The following is an 18,091-nucleotide window of genomic DNA, read 5'->3' on the forward strand; positions in this document are numbered from 1 at the left end:
TGATTTCCCTGTGTGCAATTAATTTATCTACTACTACATTAAACATTACAATTACGCCTAATCTCTAGTTACATCCAATCACTAAATGTTAGTTTTTAAAATGTTATTAATTTTTATCCTAGACATTAACTGTTTTATGTAGTCCAGGACAACATGTATCTTACTCTTATTGTTAATTAGTGCAAGTATTTGTTTTTGTTACGAGTCCGAACATATTTCTCCTTAGCTTACAATATACATTATGAGTTAACAGAATGACTGAGCGAATGAATGTTTGAATGAATGAACGAATGAATGACTGACTGAATGAATGAATGGATGAATGAATGAATGAATGAATGAATGAATGAATGAATGGACGACTGCGTGCTTGGATGAGTTGTATATTTGGATTGTATTCATTAATTGTCCTAAAGTTTCTTATCTCCCAATTTCCCCATATTTTTCATTGATGATAAAATAATATTATGTAATGCAATGTCATATTGTTTACCAGTTTCTCGTAGATGACAAGCATGTGAAGTACAGTATTGCCATTAGTGTCCTGGCTATCTGGGTTGGCTCCTCTAGCAAGCATCAACCGGTAGCACTCCTCCTGGTTGAGGCAGGCAGCAAATGTGAGAGGATATTCTCCCCAGTAGACGTAACTATCCGGGATAAAACGGAAAAATATGACCTTAAAATATGAAAGATACAGTTAAATCCTTCAAAATAAAATTAAATCTGCTGGTAAATGTAATTCAAATGGACTTTCAAAACATGAAGTAGATTAGCAGTGTAGTGGCTATCAAGGATTTAAGCGAAAATTTGGTAGTAATGCAGTGCTGTGTAATAACTTAACGTATTTAAGAAATTTGGAGAATGTTGCAAGCAAGATTAATATAAATCAATTCAATTTAGAAATTAACAACAAAAACACTGCTTTCAACATTACACATTTAGGAAAAAATGTTTGACATAGCTGAATATTAAAGGCTTAATTTTGTAATTCGAACAACTACATGGGATAGAAATGACACGATAAGTAGAAATTTATTTTGATTACCGTTGGGAACAGCAAGTTTTAATTCAGTACCAATTTCATATACCTAAGAATTTTTATTTTCTAGCTACTTTTGACGACGGTGGGATCGGAAGGATCTGGGAATAGGAGGCAGTAACCGTGATCTTAATGATGATTCAGCCTTGGATTTTGTCTGGTGCACAAATCCGGGACTAGTGGAAACCATCTTCAGTGCTGTTGCCAGTGAGATTCAAACTCATCATCTCCCGAATACAGTGTTACTGGTACATGACCGTTACCAACTAGATAACTCACTCAGTGGTTGTGTGAATGGTCACATAGATTCAGGAGCGTACATGACGGTAACTAATGAATCTATCAGTTGTTAGATGATGATTTTTTGCTACTTGTATAACGTCGCACAAACACATCGAAGGTTTTCGGCGATGGAAGGATAGAAAAGGGCTAGGAATGGGAAGGTAGAAGCCGTGGCCTTAACTAAGGTACAGCGCCAGCATTTACCTGGTGTAAAAATGGGAAACCACGAAAAACCATCTTCAGGGCTTCCAACGTTGGGATTAGAACCCACTATCTCCCAAATGCAAGCTCACAGCTGCGCAACTCAAGTGATGTTAAATCAATCAATCAATCAATCAATCAATCAATCAATCAATCAATCAATCAATCAATCAATCAATCAATCAATCAATCAATCAATCAATCAATCAATCAATCAATCAATCAATCAATCAATCAATCAATCAATCAATCAATCAATCAATCAATCAATCAATCAATCAATCAATCAATCAATCAATCAATCAATCAATCAATCAATCAATCAATCAATCAATCAATCAATCAATCAATCAATCAATCAATCAATCAATCAATCAATCAATCAATCAATCAATCAATCAATCAATCAATCAATCAATCAATCAATCAATCAATCAATCAATCAATCAATCAATCAATCAATCAATCAATCAATCAATCAATCAATCAATCAATCAATCAATCAATCAATCAATCAATCAATCAATCCACTAGGGTAATCCATAAGCGTAAGATGGTTGGATATAATTTGGAAAATATACTCGATATCTTGCGCCGTTATAGTTTTATCAGCTACTGAAGTTAGCCAATCAGATCACTTCGCGGGCGAATTCTAGTGGATTTTGCGGCACGGTGTTGCTAAATCTGCACGTGGTTTAAGACCGGCTTGAGATCCATGCCGAGAAATCAGCATCAAACACAAACACACCGCGGGTTTCAGTCACTGTCACTGTAGCGTACTTGCTACGGCGCGATCATGTTAACTCGGAGGTCCGTGTCAAAACTCTCCTCTGGCAAAGTTGTTTTTCTCCGATTGGTGCTCTAAAGATTACTGACTGGCTAACTTCAGCAGCTTATAAAGTGGCAGCGGTGAGGGATATCTAATTATTTCTTTCAAATAATTTATCAGTATGACCAGCCCTCTAAAACTCATATACCTGGTTCACGTTTTTTCCGACCATCCTGTACAGTGAAGATGACGGATGAAGTGAATCATCAGTCAGTGAGTGCTCTTTAAGATAGTGAGTGCAATGGCAATGAGTGGGAATATGATGAATGAAGTGGATGGCATTTGTACCTGTAAGTATTATAAAATCGTATTAGTGAAAAGAAAGGTTTACATTAAAAACGACGCAGAATATTGAATAGAGAACGAGGTTAATTAAACGAAAATTGAACATCATGCTAACCCCATTTAGAATGTTGTAAATCAGGAAGTGCCGACTGAAGTGCCCATCGAACGTACATGCCAAACCTAGCTATGTAAGAGACAGGTTGTGCCGTGTGAAAACAACCGGCGTAAACTGTTTTCGGATGTAGTGTTCGTCAAAACAGAGAATCGCTACAAGTTGACAGCGAAGGAAACTAGTCAGCTAACAGAATGGAAAATCAGTGAGGACCAAAACTGCTGTGATCATTATGAAAATGAAAATCCACAGCCTGTTTCCAGTCATTCGACCGGGTCACGAATGGAATGAATGACGCCCCGTCTAGCGGCGAGGATAGAAACTGTGCCGGCTGCCGAAGCCTGTCGCACTGCTCTGGGTCAATGATAGATGACTCACAGATGAAATGGAATGATATTGGAGAGTGTTGATGGAATGAAAGATGACAGGGAAAATCGGAGTCCCCGGAGAAAAACTTGTCCCACCTCCGCTTCGTCCAGCACAAATCTCACATGGAGTGGCCGAGATTTGAACCACGAAACCCGGGGGTGAGAGGCCGGCGCGCTGCCGTTTGAGCTACGGAGGCACTCTGTGATCATAATATTATTATTAAATACAGTTTTGGACACAGTAATTTGAATATTATGGTGTCATACATATAAAGAAAAACGAGAATTACAAAGCAATTGATGGTAAACAGACAGAAATAATTGCAAGAGATCTCCATTCCGAAGATATGAATGTTGACAGTCAATCAATCAATCAATCAATCTGGATGGATCTCTGTGTTCAATAATAACATCAGAGAACAACAATCAGAGTTCTGTAGAATTTTATGAGTCTTTAAGGACAACATGCAATTAGTCCTTCATAATACAAACGACGCCGAGAAAAACAACACAAAACCATTCTGTTCCCTGCTGGTCAGAAAATCTTCCCATTATGAGAAAAGAGCGATAATTTGGAATGTACAGTACAACTCTTGCTCAACCTTGACTTTAAAAACGAACTTTTGGAGTAGCATTCGCTGACTATTTAATATTAGCCATCAAAGGGAAAACCATAAAATGAACAGAATGCTCCACGAGCTTGGAAATGAATAAATTAGCAATATGGGCTAAGTATTAAAAATAAACAATGAAAAAACCTCCTGAGGCCTGGTTTGCTTTTAAAATGACAAGGTTTAAAATAGAATATACTGGAAAATAATTAAAAATATAGTATATGTTTGCGTTCCAGATTTTTGGGAACTCATTGACGTTAGTGGTATGCTTCTCATGCTTCTCACTTCACGGTATCTCACAAAAACACTCTTAGAGAAGTATTTACTTTTACGAGATTCATGTCCTTGACCTTTAACGTGGTATATAAAGCATCAGTAATACCTCTGATGCTGTACGGAATACCCGTATGGATAGGAACAATGGGGCAGGAATACTCCAGGAAAAGTTACGTAGGAGTGCAAAGCTTATTAACATCAAATACGCGAGGGGTTTCCGGACTTGATCTAATGAAGCATTGTGTTTCCTGACGGGACTGACACCTGCTGTTATTAAAGCATAATAATGTGAGAAATTATATAAAGCTTTGAAGGAAATGAACGAAATTTAATAGACCTCGGAGTGAGAATTGAACACAGATCTCATCAAGCGGAAAACATCGCAGTTTGTGAGTTCAACGAATCAAAATTACACCCTGAAAGTATTCACGGATGGAAGTAAGAGTGGCATCGGAGTTGGTTCAAGTGTAACTATATTTCTGGAAAATAAATTTATCCAGCAGTTAAAATTTAATCTGGATAAAAGGTGTTCGAATAATCAAGCAGAGCAGTTGGAAATTTCGAAAGCACTTGAATCAATTGGTACGTTGGTAATGAAGGAAAATATCTCGCGGGAAGTCATGCTATTAAGTGGCAGTAAAATAACAATATACTTATTAAAATATATTAACAACTACAACTACCTTATTCACCAAATCAACATTAAAGCGAAGATGCTTGCAAGTAACGACTAGAAAATCGAGTTCACCTGGCTTAACGCCTACGCAGGGAACTACGATAACTAGCTGGCGGATAATCTGGCCAAGGAGGGAGCGCAAGACAGTGAAATTAGTGAGTATTGAAGCAAAATTCTGAAGTGGTTTGATTAACAAATTGAGTGATAACTGCTTATGAAAATGGCAGAGTGAATGGAATCAAACGACAAAGGGTTAATTAACTCACCAAATCATTCTTCTCCAGCTTGACAGACAGACTGACTTTCACAACTCATTTATCTCCATATTTCATCACAATGGGAACGGTGCATGGGAAATTCACAACAAATTTTAATCGTTTCAAGATTTCAGATAGTCCAATATGTCTATGAAATGTCAGTGATCAAACAATGCAACATTTATTATTTCAGTGTGATTTGCTTGAAAGATAAAGAAGCATTTTAATTAAAGGTATTTTAGGTTCTTATTGATGGCCAATGAGCAAAAGTAGGTCAGTTAAAATATATTTAAAACAATACTTACGTATTGTCTTTGAAGTACAGCGAAAGGGGCGTATACTTCTTAATACACATTTAAATGCACATCATAACAGCCGTATAATTACAAATATGTCTCACACGTGGTTAGGAATAAGTTAATTTTTGTAATACAGTTATTAAAAACTTGTAGTATTAATGTCATGTAATGGGGAATGCTGTGAATAAATTGTTAATTAAAAATACATACACAGATAGATACATACATACATAAATGTATGCAGAAATTGAACCGGTGGTCATTTAAATTCTTTATATAACATAGTTTTATTAGTCAAACAGAATGATCATTCCATAATGCACAGACAAAACCTAAAATTTTATTTATACAGTAGAGCTTATTGTGAGCATGGTTATTCTACTGTTGTAGTTATGACCAGTTAGCTAGCTCCATTATGTGACCGAAGACTAGCAACAATATTATGGCACTTGTGTTTTGCGGGCCAGTATAAATTCCCTTGTGATGTAGAATGCATCGTGACAATATTGAGAAGAGAAATACTGACCCGCAGCACATGTATCACTTACAACGCAAATTCATTGATATAAACGTACAGTAGTTCACGCAATACTAAAACTTTGATGACAGAATATTTCTGGCCGGAATTCTAAGCTAATTTATTATCACATAGCGGTTTTTCTAGGCGCAACGACGACTGTATATAATTTCATAAACATTTCTGTGTTGTAACTATTCGCTTTTGCTATATGTTTTATTCATTATAATTCTTTTTCTCTTTTTTCTTGATACATTGAGATATTAACATTTTCTTGACGAAACTATTATTTGACACTCACTTTCGAGCTGTCGGATGATTAGAGATCGCATTTATTGTGACAACAGATTGTGTCAGATCCTTTCAAACAGAACAAAGATGGCCTAGGCCACCATAGCTCAATTGGTAGAGCAACAGACGCGAAATCGGGAGGTTGTGGGTTCGGATCCCACTGGTGTCCGGCTGGCCATTCTTGTTCTGTACTTAACATCTCTTCAACACGTACTACATGTACGTAACACGACCTAATACGTTGAAAGTCTGTTTCGATTATAACATTTTCTTCCTTTGATCCAAACGCCAAAAGGAGAATCAGCTAAAAGTATTCCGCTTCAGCAGTTGATATTTGGAGAACCAACATATGTATAGAGAATAAAACATTTTGCACAGATTTCCATAGTGGATATATTGCTGTTTCTAAGTGCATAGTTGCATGCATATTTTACCATTTTTGGTGAATATAAATCCGCCGTATAACGATCAGTAATACTTTTGAAACGAATATTTATCAAGGAAATAATAAATGTACAAACACGTTACACTAATGGTTTTATTTATATAGATTGGGCAGTAGAATCACCCTGCTATTTTGCTTCCCTGGTATCAATGCGTCATAAGAACTTTTGATGTTTCACTTGCCTATGTCTGTTGTCTGTACCATGTACACAACGTATTTGAAAGTCATAGCTGTAAGCTCCTAGGTCTTTCGAACATGTGAATACATCAGTTATAAACTTTGTGGTTGAGTATTCTTCTCGAGGAGATTGGAAGAAGCAGATGTGGTCAAAACCCGAGAAGACAAAAAAAAACAAGAAGCTTAACTAACGTATAAGGTAAGAACGGTAGGGGTGTGTTAAAGCATGCATCTGACTAACAGATTAGAGTGGATAAAGAACACAATAGTTATCAGTAGTTATGTATGAAAGAAACGTTTAGCACAGGACACGGCGTCAGTGAGGACTTCATAACACCTATCTCTGGGCAATGACCCAAACAACAACAACAACAACAACAACAACAACAACAACAACAACAACAACAACAACAACAACAACAACAAAAACAACAACGACAACAAATGATAAATTAATCATGACTGGAATCTAGGATCTTGAGCGTAGGAGGTGAGCACTTAGTCAAGCAAGTTAAGCAAGAGAAGCAGATGATGATGATGATGATGATGATGATGATGATGATGATGATGATGATGGTTATCACTTCTTCCTGGTCTTTTCCAAGTTTTCAGCACGTAATATGGTTTTGGCCCAGTTTTAAGTCCGGATGTTATTTCTGATGTTAAAACTGGCGTGAAGGTTCACTAGGTAGTAGTTATAGTACTCATTATTCATATATTTCTAATGTGCTCTACGTACGATGTGTATTATATAGATGATCTGCTATTAATGTTAATATCGTTATCATATTATTATCATCAGTAGTTATTATTAACAGTGTTCTAGGCTAAAACTGGTTAAGTGTAAGAAAGGGAGTACATCCCAACTTTGCTAGAATAAATAAAACATTATTATTATTATTATTATTATTATTATTATTATTATTATTATTATTATTATTATTATTAATGGTTCATGTTTGTGGGTTACTGTAGTCACGTCCTAGTTCGTGAATCATGGGCAACGGCTGAGTGGCCTAGTAAGTGGTCCTGAGAGTCGGGATACCAGTTGCTATGGAATGGGAGTGGGCATCTCGTACATATTCTGAGTCATGGCCCTCCTTGTGCTCAGGCGGCTAGGAGTATACAATTCACCGGTGGTCCATAACCCGTTAGAGGAGAGATCCTCACTTGGACTATGTGCAAGTAGGGTAGCATCTTGCTTCATGAATTTACCGAGCTCAGAATATTTTAAGCAAGCCTCGGACCTATGGGAGTAACGGGGTCCCACTCCCATTTGACAGGCAAGAGACTCCTTGGAAACAACTTGGCGAACGAAATGGAATTCGATGGGGAGCTATCAATATTAATGGGGCTTATGGAAGAAAGAAAGTAGAACTGGCTGAGTCAGCAAAGAGGATGCATTTGGATGTGCTAGGAGTAAGAGATATTCGGGTAAGGAGAGATAACGAGGAAGAGATAGGAGATTATAAAGCGTACTTGATGGGTGTTAGAAAGGGAAGGGCAGAGTCTGGGGTAGGGCTCTTTATCAGGAATACCATTGCACGCAACATAGTTTCTGTTAGGCACGTAAATGAGCGAATGATGTGGGTAGATTTGTCAGTTGGAAGAATTAGGACTAGAATTGTGTCCGTGTATTCACCATGTGAGGGTGCAGATGAGGATGAAGTTGACAAGATTTATGAAGCATTGAGTGACATCGTAGTCAGGGACAACAGCAAGGACAGAATAGTGCTAATGGGCAACTTCAATGCGAGAGTTGGGAATAGAACTGAAGGATACGAAAGGGTGATTGGTAAATGTGGGGAAGATATGGAAGCTAATGGGAATGGGAAACGTTTGCTGGACTTCTGTGCTAGTATGGGTTTAGCTGTTACGAATACATTCTTCAAGCATAAGGCTATTCGCCGCTACACATGGGAGGCTAGGGGTACCAGATCCATAATAGACTATATCTTAACAGACTTTGAATTCAGGAAATCTGTTAGGAATGTACGAGTTTTATGCGGATTTTTCGATGATACAGACCACTATCTGATCTGTAGTGAACTAAGTATCTCTAGGCCTAGGGTACAGAAAGTGAAATCTGTCTGCAAACGAATAAGCGTAGAAAATCTCCAGGACGAGGAAATTAGACAGAAGTACATGGATATGATTAGTGAGAAGTTTCAAACAGTAGACAGTAAGCAGGTTCAGGATATAGAAAGTGAATGGGTGGCATACAGGGATGCTGTAGTAGAAACAGCAAGGGAATACCTAGGAACAACTGTGTGTAAAGATGGGAAAAGGCGAACATCTTGGTGGAATGATGAAGTGAGAGCAGCTTGTAAACGTAAAAAGAAGGCTTATCAGAAATGGCTCCAAACAAGGGCCGAGGCAGACAGGGATTTGTACGTAGATGAAAGAAACAGAGCGAAACAAATAGTTGTTGAATCCAAAAAGAAATCATGGGAAGATTTTGGTAACAACCTGGAAAGGCTAGGTCAAGCAGCAGGGAAACCTTTCTGGACAGTAATAAAGAATCTTAGGAAGGGAGGGAAAAAGGAAATGAACAGTGTTTTGAGTAATTCAGGTGAACTCATAATAGATCCCAGGGAATCACTGGAGAGGTCGAGGGAATATTTTGAACATCTTCTCAATGTAAAAGGAAATCATCCTGGTGGTGTTGCGAACAGCCAAGCTCATGGGGAGGAGGAAAATGATGTTGGTGTAATTATGCTTGAGGAAATGGAAAGGGTGGTAAATAAACTCCATTGTCATAAAGCAGTAGGAATAGATGAAATTAGACCTGAAATGGTGAAGTATAGTGGGAAGGCAGGGATGAAATGGCTTCATAGAGTAGTAAAATTAGCATGGAGTGTTGGTAAGGTACCTTCAGATTGGACAAAAGCAGTAATTGCACCTATCTATAAGCAAGGGAACAGGAAGTATTGCAACAACTATCGAGGTATCTCATTGATTAGTATACCAGGCAAAGTATTCGCTGGCATCTTGGAAGGGAGGGTGCGATCAGTCGTTGAGAGGAAGTTGGATGAAACCCAGTGTGGTTTCAGACCACAGAGAGGCTGTCAGGATCAGATTTTCAGTATGCGCGAGGTAATTGAGAAATGCTACGAGAGGAATAGGCAGTTGTGTTTATGTTTCATAGACCTAGAGAAAGCATATGACAGGGTACCGAGGGAAAAGATGTTCGCCATACTGGGGGACTATAGAATTAAAGGTAGATTATTAAAATCAATCAAAGGTATTTATGTTGACAATTGGGCTTCGGTGAGAATTGATGGTAGAATGAGTTCTTGGTTCAGGGTACTTACAGGGTTTAGACAAGGCTGTAATCTTTCACCTTTGCTGTTCGTAGTTTACATGGATCATCTGCTGAAAAGTATAAAATGGCAGGGAGGGATTCAGTTAGGCGGAAATGTAATAAGCAGTCTGGTCTATGCTGACGACTTGGTCATAATGGCAGATTGTGCCGAAAGCCTGCAGTGTAATATCTTGGAACTTGAAAATAGGTGCAATGAGTATGGTATGAAAATTAGCCTCTCGAAGACTAAATTGATGTCAGTAGGTAAGAAATTCAACAGAATTGAATGTCAGATTGGTGATACAAAGCTAGAACAGGTCGATAATTTCAAGTATTTAGGTTGTGTGTTCTCCCAGGATGGTAATATAGTAAGTGAAATTGAATCAAGGTGTTGTAAAGCTAATGCAGTGAGCTCGCAGTTGCGATCAGCAGTATTCTGCAAGAAGGAAGTGAGCTCCCAGAGGAAACTATCTTTACATCGGTCTGTTTTCAGACCAACTTTGCTTTACGGGAGCGAAAGCTGGGTGGACTCAGGATATCTTATTCATAAGTTAGAAGTAACAGACATGAAAGTAGCAAGATTGATTGCTGGTACAAACAGGTGGGAACAATGGCAGGAGGGTACTCGGAATGAGGAGATAAAGGCTAATTTAGGGATGAACTCGATGGATGACGTTGTACGCATAAACCGGCTTCGGTGGTGGGGTCATGTGAGGAGAATGGATGAGGATAGGTTACCAAGGAGAATAATGGACTCTGCTATGGAGGGTAAGAGAAGTAGAGGTAGAGCAAGACGACGATGGTTAGACTCGGTTTCTAACGATTTAAAGATAAGAGGTATAGAACTAAATGAGGCCACAACACTAGTTGCCAATCGAGGATTGTGGCGACGTTTAGTAAATTCTCAGAGGCTTGCAGACTGAACGCTGAAAGGCATAACAGTCTATAATGATAATGTAGTGTAATATGTAATATGTAATGTTATTATTATTATTATTATTATTATTATTATTATTATTATTATTATTATTATTATTATTATTATTATTATTATTATTATTGAGAGTTACTGTGATATGAGCTCATCTAGTGGTCATGATTGTTAATGCGTGAAGACTGTATGTTCTAACATCGTGGTTACCCGGTTCGAGTCTCGTTGGTGGAAAACCATCACTATCAGAATGTTGGCCGGCAGGGTGGTGGTGGTGGTTATTATTGTTTTAAGAGGAAGTACAATTAGGCAACCATCCCCTATAAACACTAATCAGAGAGAAAAATGGAAGGGATCCGACACTTCGAAAAATGAATGTATCGGCCAAAGAAAGACAAGGACCACGAAGGTTGTGAAAACGAAAGACTTCCTAGGCATCGGAAACCTAATACCGTCGGGGTCGGAAAAGAACAGGAGTTGACCAAGAGAGGTCGGATTGCATAGATGAAAGTGAGGAAGGAGTCTGGCACAAGTAAGTGTAAGCAATGCCAGGACTCAGCTAATCGTCACATGGTCGCCAATCCACGATTCCGAGTTCAGAGCCCCTAAGGCCCCTTTTAGTCGCCTCTTACGACAGGCAGGGGATACTGTGGATGTTATTCTACTGCCCCCACCCACAGGGGGTTGGCCGGCAGGGTAAGAGAGGTGATGGTGTACAATTTATAATCACTAGATTGCGTGCCAAAAGCCTGGATTCAATTCCAGATCTCTCCGCAGTGTTCATATGGAGTGTTGATTCGTCCGTCGGATGTAGATGTCAAGCCATGAATAGACACCTTGGTGCTATTGCCCAGAAGCAGTCTATGTGCTGATACCATATTTCACCCTCTCCCTACCTCATTAACATCATCACCTCACACGCTGACGCGTAGGTCGCCTAGTGGCGTCAAATTGAAAGATCCGCACCAGGAGAGCCGGACATGTTCTCAAACACTCCCGCCACTAAAAGCTATACGCCAAATAAATAACTGTGTTTGGTAATGTGGTGTTTTGTATGAAGATGAAGAAAAGTGTATTAAGACAGATACCCAGCTCCGGAGCCACAGGAAGTAACCATACGTAATTAAAATTCCCGGCCCCAGCAGAGACTGAATCCCGGCTCGCTGAACCGAACTCCAGTACGCTGACCATTCGGCCAAAGGACAAATTATTATTATTATTATTATTATTATTATTATTATTATTATTATTATTATTATTACTGACGATGAGGCCTGCTAGGGACCACTTGTGAATTTCAGTTCATCCTTCCTTGTTCTTTCCTCTTTCATTCTTTCCCGTATTCCTTCATTATTGCACTATGCGTTTTTCTTCTCTCCTCGGAGCACTATGGACCGGGGTTCCTTTTCTTTCTTCGTTAGAATCCTTCCATTCGTAAAACTTTCTTTTTAAAAGTCGCTCTTTCTATAGCTTCCTCTTCCATTAATTTGTTTCTTTCTACATATTTCTTGACCTCTTTTTTCCAGCTTGTTGTTGACTTTTTCTCCCAAAGGTACTTGAATATCTGTCTTGTCAATCTACACCTTAAAAGTGCAATAGTTTCTAGCGAACTGAGGGACAGAGTGCTAAACAGCTACGCGCTGGCAGTGAACACTTCTTATCTCGCCAGTGTTGATACAAGCAATATGGCGCTCGCTTGGGAATTCCCACGGCGTGCGAGCAGAAGTCTGAACTCTTAAATTATTCTCCCTGTATTGTCATCCATTCTATAGATGTGTCCAAAAATAGAAATATCCCTTTTCTTATTGTTTCTGTTATATTTTCTCATAATTCTTCTTTATAGTACTTCGAGTATTATTATTATTATTATTATTATTATTATTATTATTACTACTATTATTATTTTAAGAGGCCAAACCCTCAAGATCGTCATCACTAATCGGGAGGGGGGAGATTGATTGATAGATAAAGAGAGAGATCGTGTAGTATTTTAGGACTTATTGACACAAAAGATTTAGTGAATAATTCTCATATCTTTATGTTTTAATTCCGCTCTCGGTAGGCCTATAGTCTTCACACAAGGAGGGCAGACGTTTAATCTCTTTCATTTCGTTGCTGCAAATTACTGACTTCCCTTTTGTACTATGCGACTTTTATCCTCTTGCTCGTATTTTGAAACAAAGAGGGCCGTTCTTACCCTGTTCGTCAAGCTCTGCTAGTACATCAAAGTGTGCTTTTCTCTGCCATCCGTTTAAAGTTTCTATTCTCATTCTCTATGCCAGTGTTACGTTGTGCTAATGGAGTTCTGTAATACACACCCTGGCAGGGAAGGAACTCTCTCATCGTTAAAACTTAGCATTTCTTCCTCATTAAAGCACTTCTTGTTCCTCATCTTGGTGAAGAACCCTTGAAATATATTTCCTCCTTCCAGGTCAAATTATAACAGCTTTGATATGAAGGTACTAAAATAAATATAAAGAGGAAATATAACAGTTCATTAAAACTGCATCTCAGAAATGGATATGGTATTCTGCAGTCATCATCATTAGAGTATTTTCAGATATAAATTATCTGAATTTTCCTGAAAAAGAAAATGTATGCTTCAAGTTTATAAATGGAGCGTTGGCCTCTTTAAGTTCACGGTGTTACGAACTATCGCACGTTGTCTAAGGTGTAAATAGTTACAAGGGCTAACAATCCAATCACAGTATTATGGTTCCCTCTCTAGTGTAGGTCCAGCCACGCCAAGCAAGTGGATGTCACTTAAATGATACCAACGGAGTCATGAAAGTTTACCTCAGATCTACACCACTTGAAAAAGTTTACAGCCCACCAAGTATTCCCACGCCAAATATCCGTCGAGAGGCTGCAGCCAGATTTGACAGGTCAAATCCATCATACGTGAGGCTCATACATTACATGGGTATTCACTAGCAACTTCACGGCTCAAATCAAAGTGAAGTTTCCTTCGTTCTACAAAAATACTCACTAAATCCAAGATGGTACTATTGGGAAGTCTTCCTCTTGGTCACGAAGAAAACTAAGTGATACACAAAGCATTCAACAGGTTACACTCACAGAGCTTTTCAGTCAAGGACCAATTTAAAAACAATTGGTATTTACCTGCAACTCCAGTCCGTGCGACTGCAGTGAAGAACAAACCATAGACCGTCCCGTTGTCTGGAGTATGTGCTCGACTACACGCACCTTAGGGTAATTGACACATGAAACACCTGGCGATGAGCTAGTCAGGAACGATTAGTCCTATTGGGCGTACTTTCCACAATTAAAACAAGCTGTAGGGGCAGAATTTTTCGGTGATTGGGGTTCACAATTAGGCCGGCAATGGACAATACCCCTTAGATGATCAAATGATCCACACCTTAAACATTTGCAAGGTTGAGTAGGAACATGCGGTTAGCGAAAAGGAGTACGACCCGCAACATCAGAAAGTGAAGGATAGCGACACCTGAAGCCTGTATATTTAATTTGTATTTGTCTTCAGTTTATGACTGTTCATAATGTTTATAGTACCAGTTTCTAATATTTATTTAATTTTTTCCTCTGTAACATTAAGTGACTTCTGACATGGTTGAATACATAAATCTGTATGTAGCTCGGGTAATGTGTGAGTTCATCTGAAAGAGGGAGGTGTGTTAACAGATGAAAGTGTCCTTGTATCGTTCTAATCACCGGCGAAATTTGTTATCACAATATATGAAGGTGTGTTCGGGATTTTTGCATAGGCTGGAGAAACCGATATTTTAAAAATCCATTATTTGATGTTATATTTATCTTTTAACTTTATTTATTACTGTATATGTTTTACCTTATACAGGGTGTTAGGGGTATACGTGCAGATATTAAGCTAGACGGCAAAGAAAAATACATCTCACAATATATGCTATGTACTTTTTACCTTGTCCTATTAGTTTGCCCATAACTGAGCCAAATATTTCAGGACCTAATGTGTTTTGAACGGCCGTAGCAGGATATGCCAGTTACGTCATTCTGTCCACGCGTAGTGGAAGTACAGTAGCACAGTATAGGGCTTGTTGAACCTGTTTCTTATCGCAGGCCAACGCATGTTGTTGTGCACTTCCCCTAAAGCCTTGGCAAGTAGGAGAGGACGACTCACGTGCCAAGCCACTTGCTGTACTCGAAAAGCGGTCTAGGGTACTCTGTGTGAAATGTACACAGAATTCTTACAGTGACCTCGAAGATACGTACCAGCACATACATGCGAATCAAGTATTGTGTAGTTGTGTGTGATTTTTAAGACGTCAATGGCATTACTCAGTGATCCAAGCTGACAAAATGAAAGGAAATAGTTAATAAGTAAATTAAAAATGAGCGCAACATTTCTGTGCTCTTATTGCGCCAGTCCACGATGAATTTCTGACAATAGACAATGCCAGTTTTCTATGCTTATTCATAAACTTTTCAGGTCAGTGAAAGGACGGTGGACACTGAAAGAAAAGGCTGTAAGTATTCAGTCATACTGTTATTAATGAGACAGATTTCAAAAACCGTAGCTGCAACTATGCGTGAACATTGCTCGCAGGAAGAATAGCTACTGTGGATTTGTTTTGCTAGTTACTTTACGTCGCACCGAGACAGATAGGTCTTATGGCGACGATGGGACAGGAAAGGGCTAGGAATGGGAAGGAAGCGGCCGTGGCCTTAATTAAGGTACAGCCCCAGCATTTGCCTGGTGTGAAAATGGAAAACCATCTTCAGGGCCGCCGACAGTGGGGTTCGAACCTGCTATCTACCGAATACTGGATACTGGCCGCACTTAAGCGACTGCAGCTATCGAGCTCGGTCTACTGTGGAATTGCCGCCGGGCATTTCTAATAGAAGGCTTATTCTTCTTTTTCCTAATCTGTTTACCTTCCAGGGCTGGTTTCCGGACTCGCCTCTACCGCCTCAAGGGCAGTGTCCTGGAGCGTGAGACATTTTCCTAATCTGTTAACCCTCCAGGGTTGGTTTCCGGACTCACCTCTATCGCCTCAAGGGCAGTGTCCTGGAGCGTGAGACATTGGGTCGGGGGATACAACTGGGGAGAATGACCAGTACCTCGTCCAGGCGGCCTCACATTCTATGCTGATCAGGGGCCTTGCGGGGGAATGGGGAGATTGGAAGGGATAGACAAGGAAGAGGGAAGGAAGCGGCCGTGGCCTTAAGTTAGGTACCATCCCGGCATTTGCCTAGAGAAGTGGGAAACTACGGGAAACCACTTTCAGGATGGCTGAGGTGGGAATCGAACCACCTCTACTCATTTGACCTCCCGAGGCTTAATGGACCCCGTTCCAGCCCTCGTACCACTTTTCAAATTTCGTCGCGGAGCTGGGAATGGAACACGGGCCTCCGGGGGGTGGCAACTAATCACACTAACCACTATACCACAAAGGTGGACAGAAGGCTAATTACTGGACAGTAAGTGCCGATAGGTAATGTAACGGACCCGTTTAATTAAAACTTCCGTAATAATAATGTTACTACTACTACTACTACTACTACTACTACTACTAATATCTTAACGTTTCACTAACTAATTTTCACGGTTTTCGGAGACGCTGAAGTGCCAGAAGTTTGTACCGCAGTACCTTTTTAAATGCAAGTAAATCCACAGACACGAGACAGGCGTATTTCAGCACCTTCAAATACCACCGAACTGAGCCGCCATCGAACCTGCCAAGGTGGGATCAGAAGACCAGCGCTCTATCGTCCGAGCTACTCAGACCGCCATTGGAGCTTAGTGTAAGTTGATCGTGCGGTTAGGGGCGCGCAGCTGTAAGCTTGTATTCTAGTGATAGTGGGTTCGAGCTCCACTGTCGGCAGCCAGGAAGATGGTTTTTGTAGTTTCACATTTTCACATCAGGGAAATGCTGGGACTGTACCTTTATTAGACTTCGAACGCTTCCTTCCCACTTGTATCCCTTTTCTCTCCCATCGTTGCCGTAAGACCTATTTGTGTCGGTGCGACGTAAAACAATTTGTAAGTACATGTTTCGGTAATTTCGGAGAAATGTCTGCAATTATAATATTAATAATAATTCGGACCTGTTAAAAGTTCACTGTTTTCTTTAGTGTTTTCTGACAGATTACGAGCTACGAAGTTTGAGTGGGGCGATTAACTTTTATTTTCATAATAGTTAGTAATAATAGACTAACACAGTTTTTATAATAATATTGTTAGTGGCTTTTCGACGGATGAAAGCCGACAGCTGCGCGCTCCTAATCGCACGGCCAACTCGCCCAATAATAATAATAATAATAATAATAATAATAATAATAATAATAATAATACATCTTTACGTGCCAATGGAGACGCGCGGTGTCGGAATTTTGCCCACAGGTATTCTTTAACGTGCCTGTAATCTACCGATCAGAAGCGGTCGTATTTGAGCACCTTCAAATACCAGCGGACTGAGCCAGGATCGAGCGTGCTAAGTTCATGAAACCAGTGTTTGAACAGTCTGAGCCACTCAGCATGGCAACGTTTATTTTGATACGTTTAATAGGCACTGCAAAATCAGCAGTAAGCTAGAAGGCTTTCATTTACATTTAAACATGTTCTCTTCGGTTGGAAGCACGAAAGGAAGGTACGTTTAATTAATTTACGTTTAATTAATTTATGTTCTGGTTCGAATCCCACTATCGGCAGCCCTGAAAATGGTTTTCCATGGTTTCCCATTTTCACACCAGGCAAATGCTGGGGATGTACCTTAATTAAGGCCACGGCCGCTTCCTTCCAACTCCTAGGCCTTTCCTCTCCCATCGTCGCCATAATACCTATCTGTGTCGGTGCGACGTAAAGCCCCTAGCAAAAAAAAATATGTTCATAACATGTCCCTTACTGGTATGAAGTAAAACGTTCGATGTGTTTTGACATTTCAGTTCCGATACTACTCACTTGGAAATCATATCCCATGCATTCTTTCGTTGACGTAATAAACTTTATTTACATAGACGTCAACGCGGGATGTTTCTGCATACGGCGAGTTGCACTCCCAAAAGACCATGATATTGAAATCGCACTGTGGGAAAATATTCCACGTAAGCAGTTCGACAAAAGCACTAAACGTGTCTCGTGCCGATTCCGTTGTCTGCTGTACCTAGGGAAGGGGATGTGGCTGGACGGGTTCCCCGCCCCTACATGAAACCGGTCTGTCTGACCTTGAC

The 18,091-nt window shown here is 39.7% G+C and overlaps 1 protein-coding gene across 1 annotated transcript in view; it reads right to left on the reverse strand.

Annotated features, from left to right (window-relative positions):
* nan (transient receptor potential cation channel subfamily V member nanchung) overlaps nt 1-18,091 on the reverse strand; it is a 113,314-nt gene that overhangs the window by 50,577 nt on the left and 44,646 nt on the right. Inside the window, exon 6 of the mRNA XM_067151956.2 lies at nt 494-647. Within this exon, the coding sequence (XP_067008057.2) occupies nt 494-647 (154 nt within the window). The remainder of the gene's footprint in view (nt 1-493; nt 648-18,091) is intronic.

This window comes from Anabrus simplex, chromosome 7 (assembly GCF_040414725.1).
Source record: "Anabrus simplex isolate iqAnaSimp1 chromosome 7, ASM4041472v1, whole genome shotgun sequence".
NCBI classification, from domain to species: Eukaryota; Metazoa; Arthropoda; class Insecta; order Orthoptera; family Tettigoniidae; genus Anabrus; species Anabrus simplex.